General features: G+C 31.8%; 1 protein-coding gene across 3 annotated transcripts in view; it reads right to left on the reverse strand.

The window, feature by feature from the left end:
* The window catches only part of DPYD (dihydropyrimidine dehydrogenase), an 836293-nt gene that overhangs the window by 608639 nt on the left and 209079 nt on the right, over positions 1 to 18575 (reverse strand). For all 3 annotated transcript variants that reach the window (XM_045064888.1, XM_045064890.1, XM_045064891.1), the window contains exon 5: positions 11279 to 11440. In XM_045064888.1, coding sequence (XP_044920823.1) covers positions 11279 to 11440 — 162 coding nt within the window. The remainder of the gene's footprint in view (positions 1 to 11278; positions 11441 to 18575) is intronic.

The raw sequence follows: 18575 nt of genomic DNA on the forward strand, positions 1-18575 counted from the left end.
AGGACCCTTTCAAAGCTCTATATTTAAATTTTATAGTAGTGCTTTTTATAATTTTTCATAGAAGGAACCCAAAGTTTATCATCTTAGGCTCCACAAATCCTGGGTCCTGGATCTATAATAATCCTTCACTAGCCAGAAAAATGAAATAATAAGAAAATAAAAGGTTTTTAGTAATATACATAAACAAATAAAACAGGCACTCATCTCAACAACCTATTTTAAGGGGAACCTGGTTGGCTCAGTTAGTTAAGCATCTGCCTTCAGCTTGGGGCGTGATCCCAGGGTCCTGAGATAGAATCCAACATGAAGCCCCACATGGAGCCCCACATCAGGCTCCCCACTCAGCAGAGAGTCTGCTACTCCTTCTCCCTCTGTTCACTCCCACCACCACTCACTAATCTCTTGCTCACTCTTTCTCTCAAGTAAATAAATAAATAAGATCTTTTAAAAAATTTAAAAAAACACCTATTTTAATATAGTTGCTTCATATCACACAAAAAACTCAGTTTGTGAGTTGTGAGGTACAGTGACTAAGGTAAACATAAACCAACAAAGTGCAATGTTGTGAACGTGCAGCCAGAAAACCTGGGTTTAGAGTGAGTTTGCATTGATGACTTACCACAATATCTGGGGCAAGTGAGAATTTGTTAAATGCTGGAAATTAAAGCACTAGCTTTGTATTCTAGATTTGCTGTTATTAGATGTGAACTTGAGGAATTTAATTCCATGTAGCTCCTTGCTGCAAAGAATGGACATGATCACATTTACCTGAAGGGTTATTTTCAAGGTTAGCAAGTGCTAAGTGAAGTACCTAATACAGCCCAGTGCAACAGAAGTTTGTTTGATGTTAACTATTTTTTAATCACTTTGATCCTTAGTTTCCTCATGTCTGAAATGGGAAAAACATTACCTAGTTTACATGTCTCAAGGGTGGTTTATCAACATTTTAAAGTGAGATATCACAAAAATGCACTGAAGTGCTATGAAAGTATGGTGTGTTTTTGTAACTCTATATTTTCCCTTGCCTGATCCTTTCCATCATACAAAGGTCTAATCACCTCCAAAACCAAGTGACAAAAATTAATGAAGACTGAATTATCAGTCCAGGGATGCTAAAGCAAATACAATATGTATTATCAAGTTTGCTACAAAATTTTAGTTGTGGCTTGTATTATTTCTTGAGAGGTGCTATAGCTTCTTAAGGCCTATAGTTCAGAAACAGCCTAAAACAAAACTTAATTCTAATCAATTTTCAATCAATGTTTGTTTGATTAACTGAATCCTTACCCAGTAGGAACTTATTACACTGGATGTTCATACAAGTCAGTCTGCCTGCGATAATCCTGGTTTGTGCCTGCTACACTGAATTAATTATTAATAATGTCCTTACTTACTCTTCGAAGTATCGCAGTCATTCTATGTTACTTATAAAACAACCAACATAACACACAGAGTATATCTAATATTACAGTTTATGTACATTTCTTCGACAATGGCTTTAATTTGAGAATTACACTTACTCTTTTTTTGTCTCTACTTTTCTATTTGATAGATAAAATGTACCACAAAAATACATTACCTGAGAGAGAACATGCAATACTCTATTATATATTAGTATACATATTTCTATATTCTCCTCACTTACGCTTGTAGAAGGCAAAAGTTTAAGGCTTTTGGTGACCTCCATGTTCAAAATGAAGATATGGCAAAAATAATATTTGTCCTATTAAATCACAATTAACTCGAGTAATTGTGTTCCTCCTCCATTCACAATTCTCCAAAATATTTATTGTATTCAAGCAAAATATAAATCTTGATGTTATTTAAATGAGTGTAAGGTATCTCTTAAAGTAGGCTATTGGAATTGCATTACTGTATTTGTTATTGTATTACTGGCACTCATCAATTTGATTCGAATTGTGTCTAACCAGTAAAATATAGAAATAAAAACAAATAGTATATGATGGTATATAAATAATGCATGACAGTGAGACAAGAACTGGGTTATAGCAAAAGAAAAGTGAAATAAGAAATGTGCTGAGAGATACAGTAAAAAAAAAAGAAAAAAATCTAAAGAGTAATTCTGTCCTCAGTGAGTCACCTGAGTTAATCTAGGATTCCATTTATCAGTTCCATTCTTAACTAAAAGTATAAAAACAAAACTGAAAGTGCAGTGTTAAGAAGTATATACCTCATAAAACAGTACATTTAATAAGTATTAAGATAATCTCATAGAATGTTGATTGTGAAAACCAAATAATGTTTTTAGATAACAATTTCATAATCTAATGTATTTCTAAAAGTTCATGACTGAGGCAGCAATTTTAAGTAGTGATCTTACGGCCCTCATTCATCTTAACATTTAAAGTCAAACTTCAGAACCCTGAACTTTTAATTTTGGTTTCGTTAAATTGCCTGCATAACTAGTTAACATTAGCAGAAGGGAATTGATTTAACACACAGCTAAGTATGTAGTTACAGTTTATTTTTCAAACTTTAGAAGATAGTAGGAAGATGTGTTCTCCTTTCATTTTCCTTTTATAACAATTCCTTAAATTTGAGAAATGATGTAAGTCTTCTTGGTCTATACATGGATAAAGGTAATGATTTCTTAAAAATTCAATTACATACACAAACACATTTCAAAATAAAATTTCCAAGGGCCATATTTGTGTAGAAAAATTTTAAAATCCTCGTGAGACTGAAAAGAGAATCCATACCAAACTATTATTTTCAAGTTATTTTATTGAGGCAATATTATTATATCTAACTGAACTAGGAAAAACTGCCTCCTAGAGTCAGAATCACCCCATAGCCTACCTGTTTTCATAGGCACACAAAAATGTCTGCAGCAAGGTCACTGCAGATGGGGGGATAGTAAAGGATTGAATAATAACGACAAGATAGAACAACAACAACAAAAAAGCAGCTGGTCTCCTGATTCTACTGCAGGCTATTCCTTGTGTGATTTATTTGTTTTCTACTACAATCTCTATGTTCCATATGCCCATGTTCAAATAGAAAAGTAAAAGGTATGGATTTAACCAATAATGGCAAACTACAAAGTTGATATTTAAAAAATCATTTATAAATTACAGGAAAAGCAATTTTGAAAAATATCACGCTATTTTACTCTGCTTTCCTAACCTTTCCTTAATTTGGTTGAAAAATAGATTTGTATTTCTTTAAAGGTCAAAAATCAATCATTGTTTTATCAAACAACCAAAATAAATAAAATTATTTGCATCATATTCTGCTTCAATTTAAGTATCAATAGTTTAGTAGTTTGAAATAATAATGGTATTCTGCACATTGTGCTTTCTTTTTTCACTTGCAGTCAATTAATATGTTGTCTTTTGCTTATCTTTGTAACAACACTGACAGTTGAGAAAGTTTAAGTAAACCATCCACTGACTTTTGAATAACAAAACTTTTTAAAGTATCTTGCCCTAAAAGGTCTTCTTAAAAAAAAGGAGAGCTTTTCCTCATGGTTTCATTACAAGACTTATTTATAATTTGAGTTATATTTGAAGTCACTGTTTTATAAAGTATAACTGAAATATAAAAGATACACTTGTATTTTAAATTCCACAATTCACTTACAATGCATTTAATGCCATCCTAAACTATGCTCTGCCTTAAATTAAAAAACAAAATCAAAGCACGCAAGCACACACACACACACATGCACGCAGCAAAACAAAACAAACAAACAAAAAACTGCTTTGGAAAGAGGTGGAAACAGTTCATTAAAACCAAGTGAGAGTTGGAAAGGGGGACTTTTGCAAGATGGTAGAATAGAAAGATCGTGAACTCACCTCTTCCCAGGGACACACCACATCTAAATTTAAAAAAAAATTTTTAAAGATTTTATTTATTTATTTATTTGACAGAGAGAAAGAGAGAGAGATCACAAGTAGGCAGAGAGGCAGGCAGAGAGAGAAGGGGAAGCAGGCTCCCCACTAAGCAGAGAGTCTGATGCGGGGCTCGATTCCAGGACCCCAAGATCATGACCTGAGCTGAAGGCAGAGGCCTAGCCCACTGAGCCACCCAGGCGCCCCACACCAAATCTAAATTTAAATATGAATTATTTTCCTCTGGAAAAAAACAAAGTACTACATGAACTAACTCTTCACAACAAAGGGTAAAAAGACCATATTGAGAAAGGTAGAAGAGGTAGATATGGTCAAAATAAAAAACCTACTGCTGGGTCAGTAACACACGGTAGGGAGGGATCTCACCAGTGTAGCGCTTTCCCCTGGAAGAGTGAAGAGTTTGTTTCCTAAATCAAGTATCCTAACCCCTGGGATCTGCACCAAATAGATGAAACCCCAAAACATCTAAATTAGAAAACCAGAGGGGCTAAAATCCAAGGACCTAAAATCATATAGAAAATTGAGATTTCTCTTTTAAAGGACTGACTTGCAGTCTGACCCTGAAACCCAATGAAAAAACAGCAGTTTGAAAAGCATGTCTACCATAGGTGAAGATATTTATTTCCTAATCTAAAAACACCTGCTAGAAAGACAGGGAACAATGGAAACTCTCCCTAGAGATGAAGGCATTGGCAGAAAAAGAAAAGAGAAAGAAAGGAGCAGATAATTTATTTGAAGAAATAATAGCTGAAACATTCCCTAAAAGACATTTAGGCCCAAGAAGCCCAGAGATTTCTAGTTCAGGTAAACTCAAAGAGAGCCATGCCAAGAAACAGTATAATTAAAATATGGAAAGTTAAAAGAAAAATAGAAAAACTTAAAAATAGCAAGAGAAAAAAAAAATCAAATTGCAACATACAAAGAAAATCCCATAAGGCTATTTCTCAGCAAAAACTTTGCAGGCCAAAAAGAAGTGATATGAAATTCAAAGTCATAAAAAGAAAAACATCTAACCAAGAATACTTTACCCAGCGAGGTTATCATTCAGAATTGACACAGAGAGAGAGAGAGAGAGATAAATAGTTTTCTATACAAACAAAAGCAAAAAAAAAAAAAAAAAACCCTCAATATTATTAAACTAGCCTTATAAGACATGTTAAAGGAACTTCTTCAAGCTGAAAAAAAAATGACACTAACAAATAATAGAAAAACATACAAAAGTAAAAATCTTATTGGAAAAAGTACATATATTAAAGGTAGCAGAGTGATCACTTATATATCTACTATGATTAAAACATGAAAGAAGCAAAATTTTAAAAGTACAATAATTAATTAATACACAAAATAAAAAATGTAAAATGTGACAATAAAAATATAAATGTACTGGGGAGAGTAAAACTGTAGAGTTTTGGAATGTGTTCAAACTTACTTTGCTATCAACTTTAAAAAATTGTAATATACATAAGATGATATATGTGAACATTAAAATAACCGCAAATCAAAAATGTAGAGTAAAACAAACAAAAGAAGGTGAGGAAGTAATCTAAACATAACATTAAAGGAAATCAACAAACCACAAAGGAGAGAGAGTAGAAAATAGATACAGAGAGGAAATATGTAAGCAATCTTAAAAAAACAATTAACAAAATAAACAGCTATAGTACACACCTATTAAAAACACTTTCAATGTAAGTGGATTAAATTCTCCAATCAAAAGACATAAAGTGAATGATTGGGTAAAAAACAAGACACCTTTTTATACTGCCTACGTCACTTCAAAAGGAAGGACACATGGACTAAAAGTGAAAGTATAAAAAAAGATATTCCACATAAATAAAAAGAAAGCTGCTATAGCTATAGTCATATAAAAAAAAAGAGATGTTAAAACAAAGATTGTAATAAAAGACAAAGATGGGTACTACACAATAAGAAAGGTCTTAAGCCAGCAAAAAGACATAACATTTATAGATATATATGTTTCCAACACAGAAGCACAAAAATATATAAAACAAGCATTAACAGTCCTAAAAAAAGAAATCTATAGCAATAAAATAAATAATAGGGTACTTTAACACTCCACTTATAACAACAGATAGATCATCTAAACAGAAAAACAATAGGGAAACATTAGTCTTAAATGATATATTAGACCAGATGGACTTAATAGGTAGATATCTATAAAACACTACATCCAAAAGCAGCAAAATACACAATTTTCTCAAATGCACATGGGACATTCTTCAGGATTCATCACACTAGGCTAAAAAATAAGTCTCAATAGATTAAGAAGACTGAAATTACATTACACATCTTTTTGAACCACATTGGTATGAAACTTGAAATCAATTATAAGAAGAAAACTGGAAAAAATACAAATACATGGGAATTAAACAACATGATACCAAAAAACTACTGGGTCATAGAAAAAACAGAAAGAAATTTAAAAAAATACCTAGAGCAAATGAAAACAGAAACACAACATACCAAAATTTATGAGATGCCTCAAAAGTGGTTTAAGAAGGAAGTTCATGAGAATACAGAACTACCTCAGAAAGAAGAAAAATCTCTGACAATTTAATTTTATGTTTAAAGAAACTACAAAAGTCAGAACAAACAAAACCCACAGTTATTGAAAGGAGGGAAATAATAAAGATCAGAGTAAAATTAAATGAAATAGAAACTTTAAAAAGGCAATAGAAAAGATCAATGAAACTAGATCTGATTTTTTGAAAAGACAGACAAAACTGACAAGCCTTTATCTAGACTCACGCAAAGATAGAGTATAAATAAATAAAATCAGAAATGAAAGAGAAGTTTCAACATCCTGAGAGACTACTTTGAACAACTATATGCCAATAAAACAGACAAATTAGGATAAAGTCATAGAAACTTAACAATCTTTTAAGACTGAATCATGAAGAAACAGAAAATCTGAATAGACTAATTACTAGGCAGGAGATTGAGTCAGAAATCAGAAATCAGAAACCTTGGCACAATAAAATCTAGGACTGGATAGCTTAACTGGTTAATTCTACAAAACATTCAAAGCTTTAATACATATTTTCCCTAATCTCTTCCCAGAAAATTAAAGAGAAGAAAACGCTTCCAAACTCATTTTAGGAGATGGCCATTACCCTGATACCCAAACTAGACAAGGATATACACAAAGAAAACATTACAGGGTGTTTCCATAATGAGCTTAGATGTAAATATCCTTAACAAAATACTGGCAAACTGAATTCAACTATACATTAAAAGGATCATGCATCATGATCTAGTGGGATTTATTCCAGAAATGCAAGGGTGGTTCAATATCCACAAATCAATCAATGAAATACATCACATTTACAAACTGAAAGATAAAAGTCATATGATTATCTCAATAAATTCAAACAAATTATTTGATAAAACCCTGTATTCATTTATGGCAAAAACTCTCAACAAAGTCAGTATAGAAGGAATGCACCTCAACATAATAAAGATCTTATATGACAAGCCTATAGATAACATCATACTTAATGTTGTAAACCTGAAAGCTTTTTCTCTAAGATCAGGAACAAAGCAAGAATGCTCACTCTCCCCACTTTTATCAAACTTAATATTGGAAATCCTATTCAAAAATAAGGCAATAAAGATAAATAAAAAGCATCCAAACTGGAAAGAAAGAACTACAACTGTTACTATTTGTAGAATATGTGATACTATGTATAAAAAACCCTAAAGATTCCAACAAAAAACTGTTAGAACTAACAAGTGAATTCAATGAAATTCTAAGATACAAAATTAATATAGAAAAAATCTGTTGTTTATATAAACCAACAACAAATTATCAGAAAAAGAAATGAAGAAAACAATCCTATTCACAATCCCACCCAAAAGAATAAAATACCTAAAAATAAATTTAACCAAGGAGATGAAACACCTGTACATTGAAAATAGTCGGGGCGCCTGGGTGGCTCAGTGGGTTAAAGCCTCTGCCTTCAGCTCAGGTCATGATCCTAGGGTCCTGGGATCGAGCCCCACATCGGGCTCTCTGCTCTTCAGGGAAGCTGCTTCCTCCTCTCTCTCTCTCTCTGTCTGCCTCTCTGCCTACTTGTAATCTCTGTCGGTCAAATAAATAAATAAAATCTTTAAAAAAAAAAAAGAAAATAGTAAGACATCAATGAAAGAAATTGAAGACACAAACAAAAAGATATTCCTTGTTCATGAATTGGAAAAATTAATATTGTTAAATATTCTCCATATTATCCAAAGCAATCTAGAGCCTCAGTGCAATCTCTATTAAAACTCCAATGGTATTTTTCACAAAACTTGAACAAATAATTCTAAAATTAATACAAAACCACAAAAGACCTCAAATAGCAAAATAATCTTAAGAAATAAGCTGAAAGCCAGAAGTATCACACTCCTTGACTTCAAACTATACTATAAAGCTATAGTAATCAAAACAAAATGGTATTGGTATGAATCCAGACACATATATCAACAATATTCTGTTGACACATGTATCAACAGAACATAATACAGAGCCCCAAAATAAACCACATACAAAGTCAATTAATTTATGATAAAGGAGGCAAGAATATACAATGGGGAAGAGACAGTCTCTTCAATAAAACGTGCTGGAAAAACTGGACATCTACATGCAAAAGAATGAAACTGGACCATTTTCTTATGCCGTACACAAAACATAAACTCAACATGGATTAAATGCTTGAATGTAAGACCGAAAACCATAAAACTGCTAGTTGGCAGGCTATTTGACATTAATATTCACAATGTTTTTTTTAGATTTGACTCGAAAGACAAAGGAAACAAAAGAAAAAAGAAAAATAAATATATGGGCAAATGGAACTACACTAGACTAAAAAGCTGCACAGAAAAAAAAATCAATGAAATGAAAAAGCAACCTATTATGTGGGAGAAAAATATTTGTAAATCATATATCCAAAGGGGGACTAATATCAAAATTACATAAAGAACACAACATATAAAGAATATACACTGAGTACTATAACTCAGTAACAACAACAAAAACTCAAATAATCCAGTTAAAAAATTAAGCAGAGGATCTGAATAGACCTTTTTCTCCAAAGAAGACATACAGATGGCCAATAAACATGAAAAGATGTTCAGTATCACTAATCAAGAATAAAATGAAAATCAGCCACAATTAGATATCACCTTACACCTGCTAGAATTGCCTTTATCAAAAAAAAAAAGTATCAGCAAGGAGATATAGAAAAGGTAATTCTTGTGCACTGTTAGTGGAAATATAAATTGGTGCACTATAAAAACATTATGGAGGTTCCTTAAAAAACTAAAAAAATAAGGCTGCCATATGATCAAGCAATTCAACTACTGGGTATTTTTCCAAATAAAATTAAAATACTAACTCTAAAAGAAATGCACACATATTCATTTCAGCATTATTTATAACAGCCAACATATGGAAGCTACCTATGTATCCATCAACAGGTTAGTGGATAAAGAAACTGTAACATGTATACACAATGGAACACTACTTAGGAATACAAAAGAATGAAATCTTGTTATTTGCTACAAGGATGGACCTTGAGAGTATGGTGCCAACTTAAATAAGTGAGATGAAAAAAGACATATACCAAATGATTTCACTTACACGTGGAATTTAAAAAACAGAACAAACATAGTGAAACAAAACCCAGACTTATAGATACAGAGAAGACATTGGTGATTGCCAGAGCAAAGGGGTGCTGAGCAGGGGATAGGTGAAGGGTTCAAGAAGTAAAAACTTTGGTGAGTGCTGTGAAGTGTGTAAACCTGGTGATTCACAGACCTGTACCCCTGGGGATAAAAATATATGTTTATAAAAAATAAAAAATTAAGATTAAAAAAAAAAAAGAAGTAAAAACTTCTAGTTATAAAATAAATAAGTCACTGAGATGTGATGTACAGCTTGAGAAATAAAGTCAATAATATTGCTTTAACTTTGTATGGTGACAGGTTGTAACTAGACTTATAACTACCATTTCACAATGTATAGAAATGCTGAATTACTGTTTTACAACTGAAACCATTATAATAGTGTTTGTCAATTGTACCTCAATTTAAATCAACAAGTGAGAGTTCTCAGAGGAATGGCGTCTGTCATCCAGGACACCAACAAAGTAATAATATTATTTTAAGTCATTTTGTTTTAAAATGCAGTGTTAGTTCATACACATATTGTATGCCCTTTCACTTACTTCATCTGTGCAAACTTGCCCTGCTATAATAAAGAAACAGTGAGTCCCTAAAAAAAGATACAGAAGAGTTCAAGTTAGTCTCCATCAACTAAGGATTTTCCCAGGGTATAAAGCTCATACCTTGCAATGTTCAGGTAAGCCTAATGCAACTTTGAATTTGGTAAGAAAACAAATTAATTCCTATAATTGATTGTGACAATGTACAACATCAAATTGTTTCTATTTTCTCATTACTAGGAGGCCTTGCTTAGAATTAACTTGTCAGAGAGCAGAGAAGAATAACCTTGATTTACTACTAACAGCAAAGTGAGACTTAATCTTGAGGGATATTATGGGAAGGGTCTTAAAAGGAAAGAATACATTGTGTTTCAGTTGACAAAATCAGACAGGGAAGTCATTAAGTAAAAACCTAGTGTTGACAGGCGTTTAATTTGGCCTTCTAGCCAACTGGACCACAAGGATTATACAATCTACTGTAACCTTGATATAAGTTGATCATTTAAATGATACACAGAAAATAACTTGGTAGTTCATTCCAAAGAGGGCACACCAGAGAGCATAAGATGTCCCGGAGTATCAGTTACTGACGAAGGATTCATAAAAGAGAAAGCTATGAATCAAAATGGTGAGATTAAAAGCTTTTGTTTTATTATAATTTGTATCCAAATAACACACATGCTCCTAATCTAAAAGTTTATAAAATGTAATTTTAAAGAATATTATTCAGTTAGGGGTTTTGAAAATTCTCTAACGTCTATTAATAAAAAAAAAAACCCACAAAATAATGCTGACATATTATTTCAAGCTGTAAAAGTTAAAAGAGAATTTCAGGAAAAAGAATCAGGCATGATAGCCTTTTTAAAATGGGGTCCTCTTGTCACTCTCCAATGTATAGTTAATGAATACATTTTTCTTTAGACCCTCTAATTTACATAACTTTCACTCAGAATATTTTAATGACTTTCTGGAACTGCAATTAATTTGACATAGGGTTTTTGAAGTTTAATTTTTATAACCCTTGTTGAATAAAAATATTATTTATGGCATAAAACACATGTTAGCTGTGTATTACATTAAAAATGCTAGATATCAAAAGAGCACTAAGAATTAAAGTCATTCTAAGATTTTTGTGCTTTAGGGGTGGACAAAAAAAGAGCAATATGTACACTTACATACCTCAGTAGCAAACTGCTGCAATCCACCAATATTAATTGGTCCCTCTTCAGTGGCATACAAATTGCATCCACCTACACAAAGATCAGAAGTTGGACATACCATTCCACAGGTCAGACCAAGTGGGTTGTCAGAAAAAATCATCTTAGCAGCTCCATAATAGTTCTACAAAAATAAAATAAAATAAAATTTTATTATGTAACAATGCACCTTAAACATTCAAAATATGATCCAATTTTCTATCAGGTAACAGACTGAGTTCTCTATTAAGTAATCTATTAGGTCATAGATTAAGTTGAAGATTAAGTCATGTATAAAATATAGAGGTTTCAATAATGTTTACCATCAGTAAACATCAAATAATAACTAGGAGAGAACCTGACATGCAGAAATATTCAATATATGGTATATTAATAAATAAACAATTAATCAATTTTGGAAAATCAAAATTTAAAGTACAAATGTTCTGTAAATAGCTTTCTTTCACAAAGCATCTAACTATACCCTGACAAGAATTATCCTTTTCATTTTTAACTAGGTAAGTTAGGTAGACTGAACAAATTTAAATCTTAAAATGTTAAAAAAAAAAAACGGTTAAACTCAAGTTATCTTTCATTTAACTAAATTAAAAGCATCTAGGATCCTCTTTCCCTTTTTCTCATCTGGCTTGTCCAGAGAGACTAAATATGACACTTCGTGTTGATTATCTAATTCTTCAATCACATACTATTAAGCAAATAAGCAGATGAAACTAACCACTACTCTTGGATGAGACCTTGTCAAGCTCATCTCTCATTACTTCCTTTCATACATTTGATTTATATAGAATAACTTAAAATACTACTCATTTTATCAAGAGTTTTTAGAACCAAACCTGTTCAAACATTGTACAATCCTGTCATTATTGACTAAGAATGAATAACTTGAATATTTGGGGAGTATTGTTTTCTCTAGTCAAAAGTAAGAAGTGTACTTGACCAGTACTCCTCAAAACTGTCAAGTAAAAAATACGGATAGTTTTGAGAATATATAACACTCAAGAAAACCCTAAGGAAATATGACAACTAAATGTCCTATGCTATTCTGGACAGGAGCCTAGATAAGGAAAAAAGGTACTAGGTAAAAACTAAGGAAATCTGAAGAAATCACAGACTTTAGTTAGTAATAAAACAGAGATAATGTTTCATTAATTGTAATAAATGTGCTATAGTAATGTCAGATATTAATAGTAGAGAAAATAATGTACAGGTCTATATAGGGATTCTTTGTACTATCTTCACAGCTTTTCTGTAAATACAAAACTGCTATAAAAATATGTTTTAAAGAAGAGATGGTAGAATATAGTTAGTGGTATGAAACTAAAGTATTAATTTCTCCTTTAGTTTTTGTTTACAATACTTTTGAAGATCTTTGACAACACATACATTGCTTCCATGACTAACTTTGATCATAAATACAAATTCCTAGACATTATAGAATACTGATGATAATAAACAACAGAAATAACCTTAACTGTTTCTCGACTTGTTGATACATTATCAGAAGTTTGCTAGGCTTTTATTTAATCTTTATCGTCAATCATCTTATATAAAATGTCCAGCACCCAATCAAAAACTTCTAAGCATAAGATGAGACAGATTAAATGCCTGATAGTCAGTGAAAAAAAATGAATCAATAAAGCAGACCCATAGGTCTGATACAGAAATTGGAGATAGCAGAAAAAGATTTAAAAAAACTTCATGAAGATTTAGAAAAATATAGACAAAATAGATGAACTATTTCAATATACAACCATAATACTGTGATCTATTTAAAAATAATCAAACTGGCATTCCATAACTGAATAAAACATTTAAAAATAGATCTTAATGCATGGTTTTTGTATAGTATTCATGTATAGTATTATTTTGTATAGTATTCATGGTGCTTTAACAGCATTTATCTTATTCAATGGGTCTTCTTAGCAACCAACAATAATGTCTAACATGTAAGAATGGTTCTTCACTACATATTTCTGAATACATAATAGGAATGTGTTATTAAATTCAACTTATAAATAAGGAAACTGGGGTAGGAAGGATATATAATTTGCCAAAGGATCATAGAGCATATAAAGTGGCAGAGCCAGGATTCAGAGCCATATATATGACCACAAACTCATAAGGACCAAGACATACTCTAATACTAAAGAATACTGTTAAGTACTAAATAGGTTATAAAATCTAGTTACAACATTATTTTTCATATATAATATGTATCTTGATGTAAAACACACAACGCTCTTTTCAGTATAAATTGGACATCATGTAACTAGCTCATTAATTACACTTTATATCTTAATAGATTTTTTCCCCAAGATTTTATTTACTTGTCAGAGAAAGAAAAAGCACAGGCAGGGGGAGCAGCATGCAGAGGGAGAAGGAGAAGCAGGCTCCCTGTTGAGCAGGGAGTCCAATATGGGACTTGACTTCAGGACCTGAGCAGGAAGCAGATGCTTTATCAACTGAGCCACACAGCCATCCCTATTAGATGAATTTTTTGTATATTTCCGTTAGTTTTTTTTTAAATTTTTTTTAAAGATTTTATTTTATTCATTTGACAGAGATCACAAGTGAGCAGAGAGGCAGGCAGAGAGAAAAGGGGAAGCAGGTTCCCTGCTGAGCAGAGAGCCCAATGCAGAGCTCGATCCCAGGACTCTGGGATCATGACCTGAGCCAAAGGCAGAGGCTTTAACCCACTGAGCCACCCAGGCACCCCCTTCCCTTAATTTTAATCTTTCCATCAAGTCAATGAAAAGTTATTATAATGCAAAGTCTTTTTTATCTTAACTAAAGATTAATCTGGTTTTTTTTTTCCTCAAATTTGGTCATAGTTATCATTGTCTTTGGGATAGTCTTTGTTAATGTCACTGATAAGGGACAAGAGTAAAGCACCATGCTGTCAAAGTACACTTTCCCAAAAGATAAGACAGGATTCCCTTATATATAGAGAAGGAGCATGTATCCAAGATTTTACTTGACTTATTAATGTATAGGGAATCATAAAATAAGGAATCATTAAGATAGTAAAGGTGATTCAAGGAAGATTTGAGGCTGAAATGGCTTAAATGCTGAATTCTACAAAGTATTTAACAATCAATACCAATTCTTCACAAATACTTCTAAAATATACATATGGAATTTATCTCAGGAATGCAGGGTTGGTTTAATATCCCCTAAATGAATTAATATAATACACTGCATCAATAGAATAAAGGACAAAAATTTACACAATAATCTCAAAAAAATGCAGAAAAACATCTGACAAAATTCAATACCTCTCATGATAAAAACTCACAACAGGCCACAAAGAGCCACTAATTCATTTAAGAGGTTAATAAAGAATATTTATTTAAAAACCACAGCTGACATCTTACTTTACACTGAAAACTGAATCCTTCCAACCTTAGCATCAGGAAAATATAAGGATGCACATCTATCCAGAACAATACTGGCAGTTTTATCCAAATAATGTGGCAAACAAAAGAAACAAAATCTATTCAAATTGCAAAATAAGAAGTAAAACTATTTCTACTTATAGAAGAAGTGATCTTGTATATAAAAAATCCTAAAATCCAGTAAAAAACTATTAGCAAAATAATGCTTAATTTTATGTGTCAACTTGACTGTGCCATGGGATGTCCACATTAAACATTATTTTGGGGTGGGTATAAGAAGGTATTTCCATATTAGATTGGTTTTTAAATTGGTGGACTCACCAAAGTAGACTGCCTTCCCCAATTATCACTCAACTGGGTGGACTAACATCCAACCACTGAGGAACTGAATAGCACATGATAAGGTGACAGGAAGAAAATGTGGAACCTGCCTGGTTGAGTTTGGACATCAGTATATATATACATATAGTTTATATTATATATGTTTATATATATTAATCTGTAAAATATATAAATATATATAATATATTAATATTATATACCTGTTATACATTATATTTTATATATATACAGTTTTTATGAAGAACCCTGACTAATACATTACTAATAATCACTGTAGCCAGCATGCTGAACATGAGATCAATCAATATACAACAATCAACTTTATATCTACACACAATGTATGAAACAATGAACAAAACAAAAATGAAATAAAAAATAATTCTAAGAGGATTAAATACAAATTATTTAAACTATATTTACCAAAAATGTGTCAAACATAGGTTCTGAAAACAGACCACTGCTGAGTGAAACTAAAGAAAACCTAGATAAATGGAAAGACAGTCCATGATTATGAATTAGAAGGCTTATTATTAGGATGTTACTCCCCAAATTTATCTACAGCTTCAGCACAATCCCTATCAAAATCATAGCAGATTTCTTTACAAAAATTGGCATATTGACTCCAAAATTCATATGAAAAACCAAAATACCCAGAACCAGAATAGGCAAAACAGCTGTGAAAAATAAGATCAAAGTTGGAGGAGTCCCATTTCCTGATGTCAGAACTTATTATGAAGCAACAGTAATCATGATGGTGTGGTACTGGCATAATAACACAGATACAGACCAATAGAACATAACTGACAGTCTAGATAGAAACCTTATCTTTATGTTCAATTGATTTTCTGACAAGGATTCCAAGACAATTCTATAAAGAAAGAATATTCTTAAGAAATGATGTGATAACTGAATATCCATAAGCAAAAGAATGGAGTTGATCTTTATTTCACAGCACACATAAAGATTAACAATAAATTATAGATATAAATGTTAGAGATAAATCTATAAAACTCTTAGAAGATGATATAGGAATAAATCTTTAAGACCTTGGATTAGGCAATGGTTTTTAGCCATAAAAACAAAAGCACAAGCAATGACACACACACACACACACAAAAGAGATGAACTGGATTTCATAAGAATTAAAAACTTCTGTGCTACAAGGAACACCACCAAGAAAGTTAAAAGGCAACCAACAGAACAGGAAAAAAGTAACATATGGTAAGAAATTTTTTTTTAAAGATTTTATTTATTTATTTGACAGACAGAGACCACAAGTAGGCAGAGAGGCTGGCAGAGAGAGAGAGAAGAAGAAGCAGGCTCCCTGTTGAGCAGAGGGCCCAATGCGGGGCTTGATCCCAGGACCCTAGGATCATGACCTGAGCCGAAGGCAGAGGCTTTAACCCACTGATTCACCCAGGTGCCCCTGATAAGAAATTTTCATCTAAAATATATGAAGACTTATAACTCACTAATAAGATAATCAAAAAATGAACAATGGATTGGTATGAACATTTCTCCAAAAATATACAAATGGCCAATATGCATAAGAAGTATGGCTAAACGTTATTAGCTACCAGAGAAATGCTAGTCAAAATGAGATACCACTTCTTAACCTATTTGGGTGGCTACAGTGAAAAAGACATAACAATATATACAATGAAATATTATTTAGACGTCAAAAAGAATGAAATCTTCTCATTTGCAATGATGTGGATGGATCCAGGGTGTATTACACTGAGTGAAATAAGTCAGTCAGTAAAAGGCAGATACCATATGATTTCAGTCATATGTGGAATTAAAGAAATAGAACAGATTTTAAAGAAAGAAATAAAACAGATAAAGGGAAAAGAGGAAAAAGAAAGAAAGAGAACAAACCGTAAGAAACTCTTGATTATAGAAAACAAACTGAGGGTTGAAGGAGGGGTAGGGGCCAGAAGAGAGGCTAAATGAGTGATGGGTATTGCGGAGGGTACTTATTGAGATGAGCACTGGATCTTAAATGTAAGATCTTTTATGATTCTTATATGAATCACTAAGATTCTATTCCTGAAACCAATATTATACTGTATATTAACCAACTAGAATTTAAATAAAAGCTTTAAAAAAAAGAAAAATGTGAAGAAAAAAATTTTTTAATGTTTTAAATAAATAATTTTTATGTAAAAAAAAGACATACAATAAAAAATGTTGACAAGGATGTGGAAAAACTGGAACAATTATATGTTGCTTATGGGATTGAAAAATGGTGTACTTTGAAAAATAGTTTGGCAGTTGCTCACAAGGATAAAAACAGAGTTACCATATGATTCAGCAATTCCACTCTTTAGTATACACCCAAGAAAATTTACAACATATGTCCATGTATAACCTCATACATTAATGTTCAAAGCAGTGTACCCCTAGCAGCTAAAATGTAAAAATACCCTAAATGCCCATCTCTGATGAACTGCTAAAAAAGTGGAATATCCATATAATCAATTATTATTTATAAATAAAAATAAGTAATGATATGTGCTATAACGTAGTTAAACTTTGAAAACATTATGCTAAGTGAAAGAAGCCATTCACAAAAGACCACAGATTTTGTTTTCATTTAATGAAAATATCCAGAACAGGCAAAAGTAAAGAAGCAGAAAGTAGACTGGTAGTTGCCTATGCCTGGGAGTCTGAGAAAAACTGGAAATTGGCTGCTAAGGGGGTTAACAATATCTTTTTGGGAGTATAAGCATATGCTCAATTTGATTGTGGTTATGGTTGCACTTCTGAACATATACTCACCACCAATGAAAAGTACATTTTCCACTGGCCAACTGTATGGAATATGAATTTTATCTCAATAAAGGTGTTATATTTTTAAAAGTACACCTACAGGATGGGAAACTATATGGGGAATTTAATAAATAAATATTTCAATAACTCTGGATTAAGATTGCTTCCCTTGCCTCAGGAGAAAAAGCTGCAGTAATCAAAACAGTATGGTAGTGGCAAAAAAATAAACACAAAGAAGAATGGAACAAGAAAAAAAAAGAAAGAGATAAACCCACAATTACATGGTCAATGAATCTTCAACAAAGGTGGCAAGAACATATGAGAAAAAGACAGGCTCTTCAACAAATGGGGTTAGGAAAACTGGACAACCATGTGCAAAGGAATGAAACAGGACCATTTTCTTACACGGTACACAAAAATAAGCTCAAAGGGATTAAGGACCTAAATGTGAGACCTGAAAACCATAAAAATCATAGAAATGAACACAGGAAATAATTTCTATGACATCAGCCCTAATAAGATCTTTTTAGATATGTCCCCTGAAGCAAGGGAAGAAACAGCAAAAATAAACTAATGGACCTACCTCTAATTTAAAGTTTTTGCACAGCAAAGGAAACAACAAAATAAAAGAAAACCTACTGAATGGAAGAAAATATCTGCAACAGATGTATTTGATAAGGACTTAGTATTCAAAATATACAAAGAAGTTACATGTCCAAGAAGATCTAAAAATTATAAATATTTATGCCC

Source organism: Mustela putorius, unplaced genomic scaffold (genome assembly GCF_011764305.1).
Source record: "Mustela putorius furo isolate JIRA1106 unplaced genomic scaffold, ASM1176430v1.1 tig00003853_pilon_pilon_pilon, whole genome shotgun sequence".
NCBI lineage: Eukaryota > Metazoa > Chordata > Mammalia > Carnivora > Mustelidae > Mustela > Mustela putorius.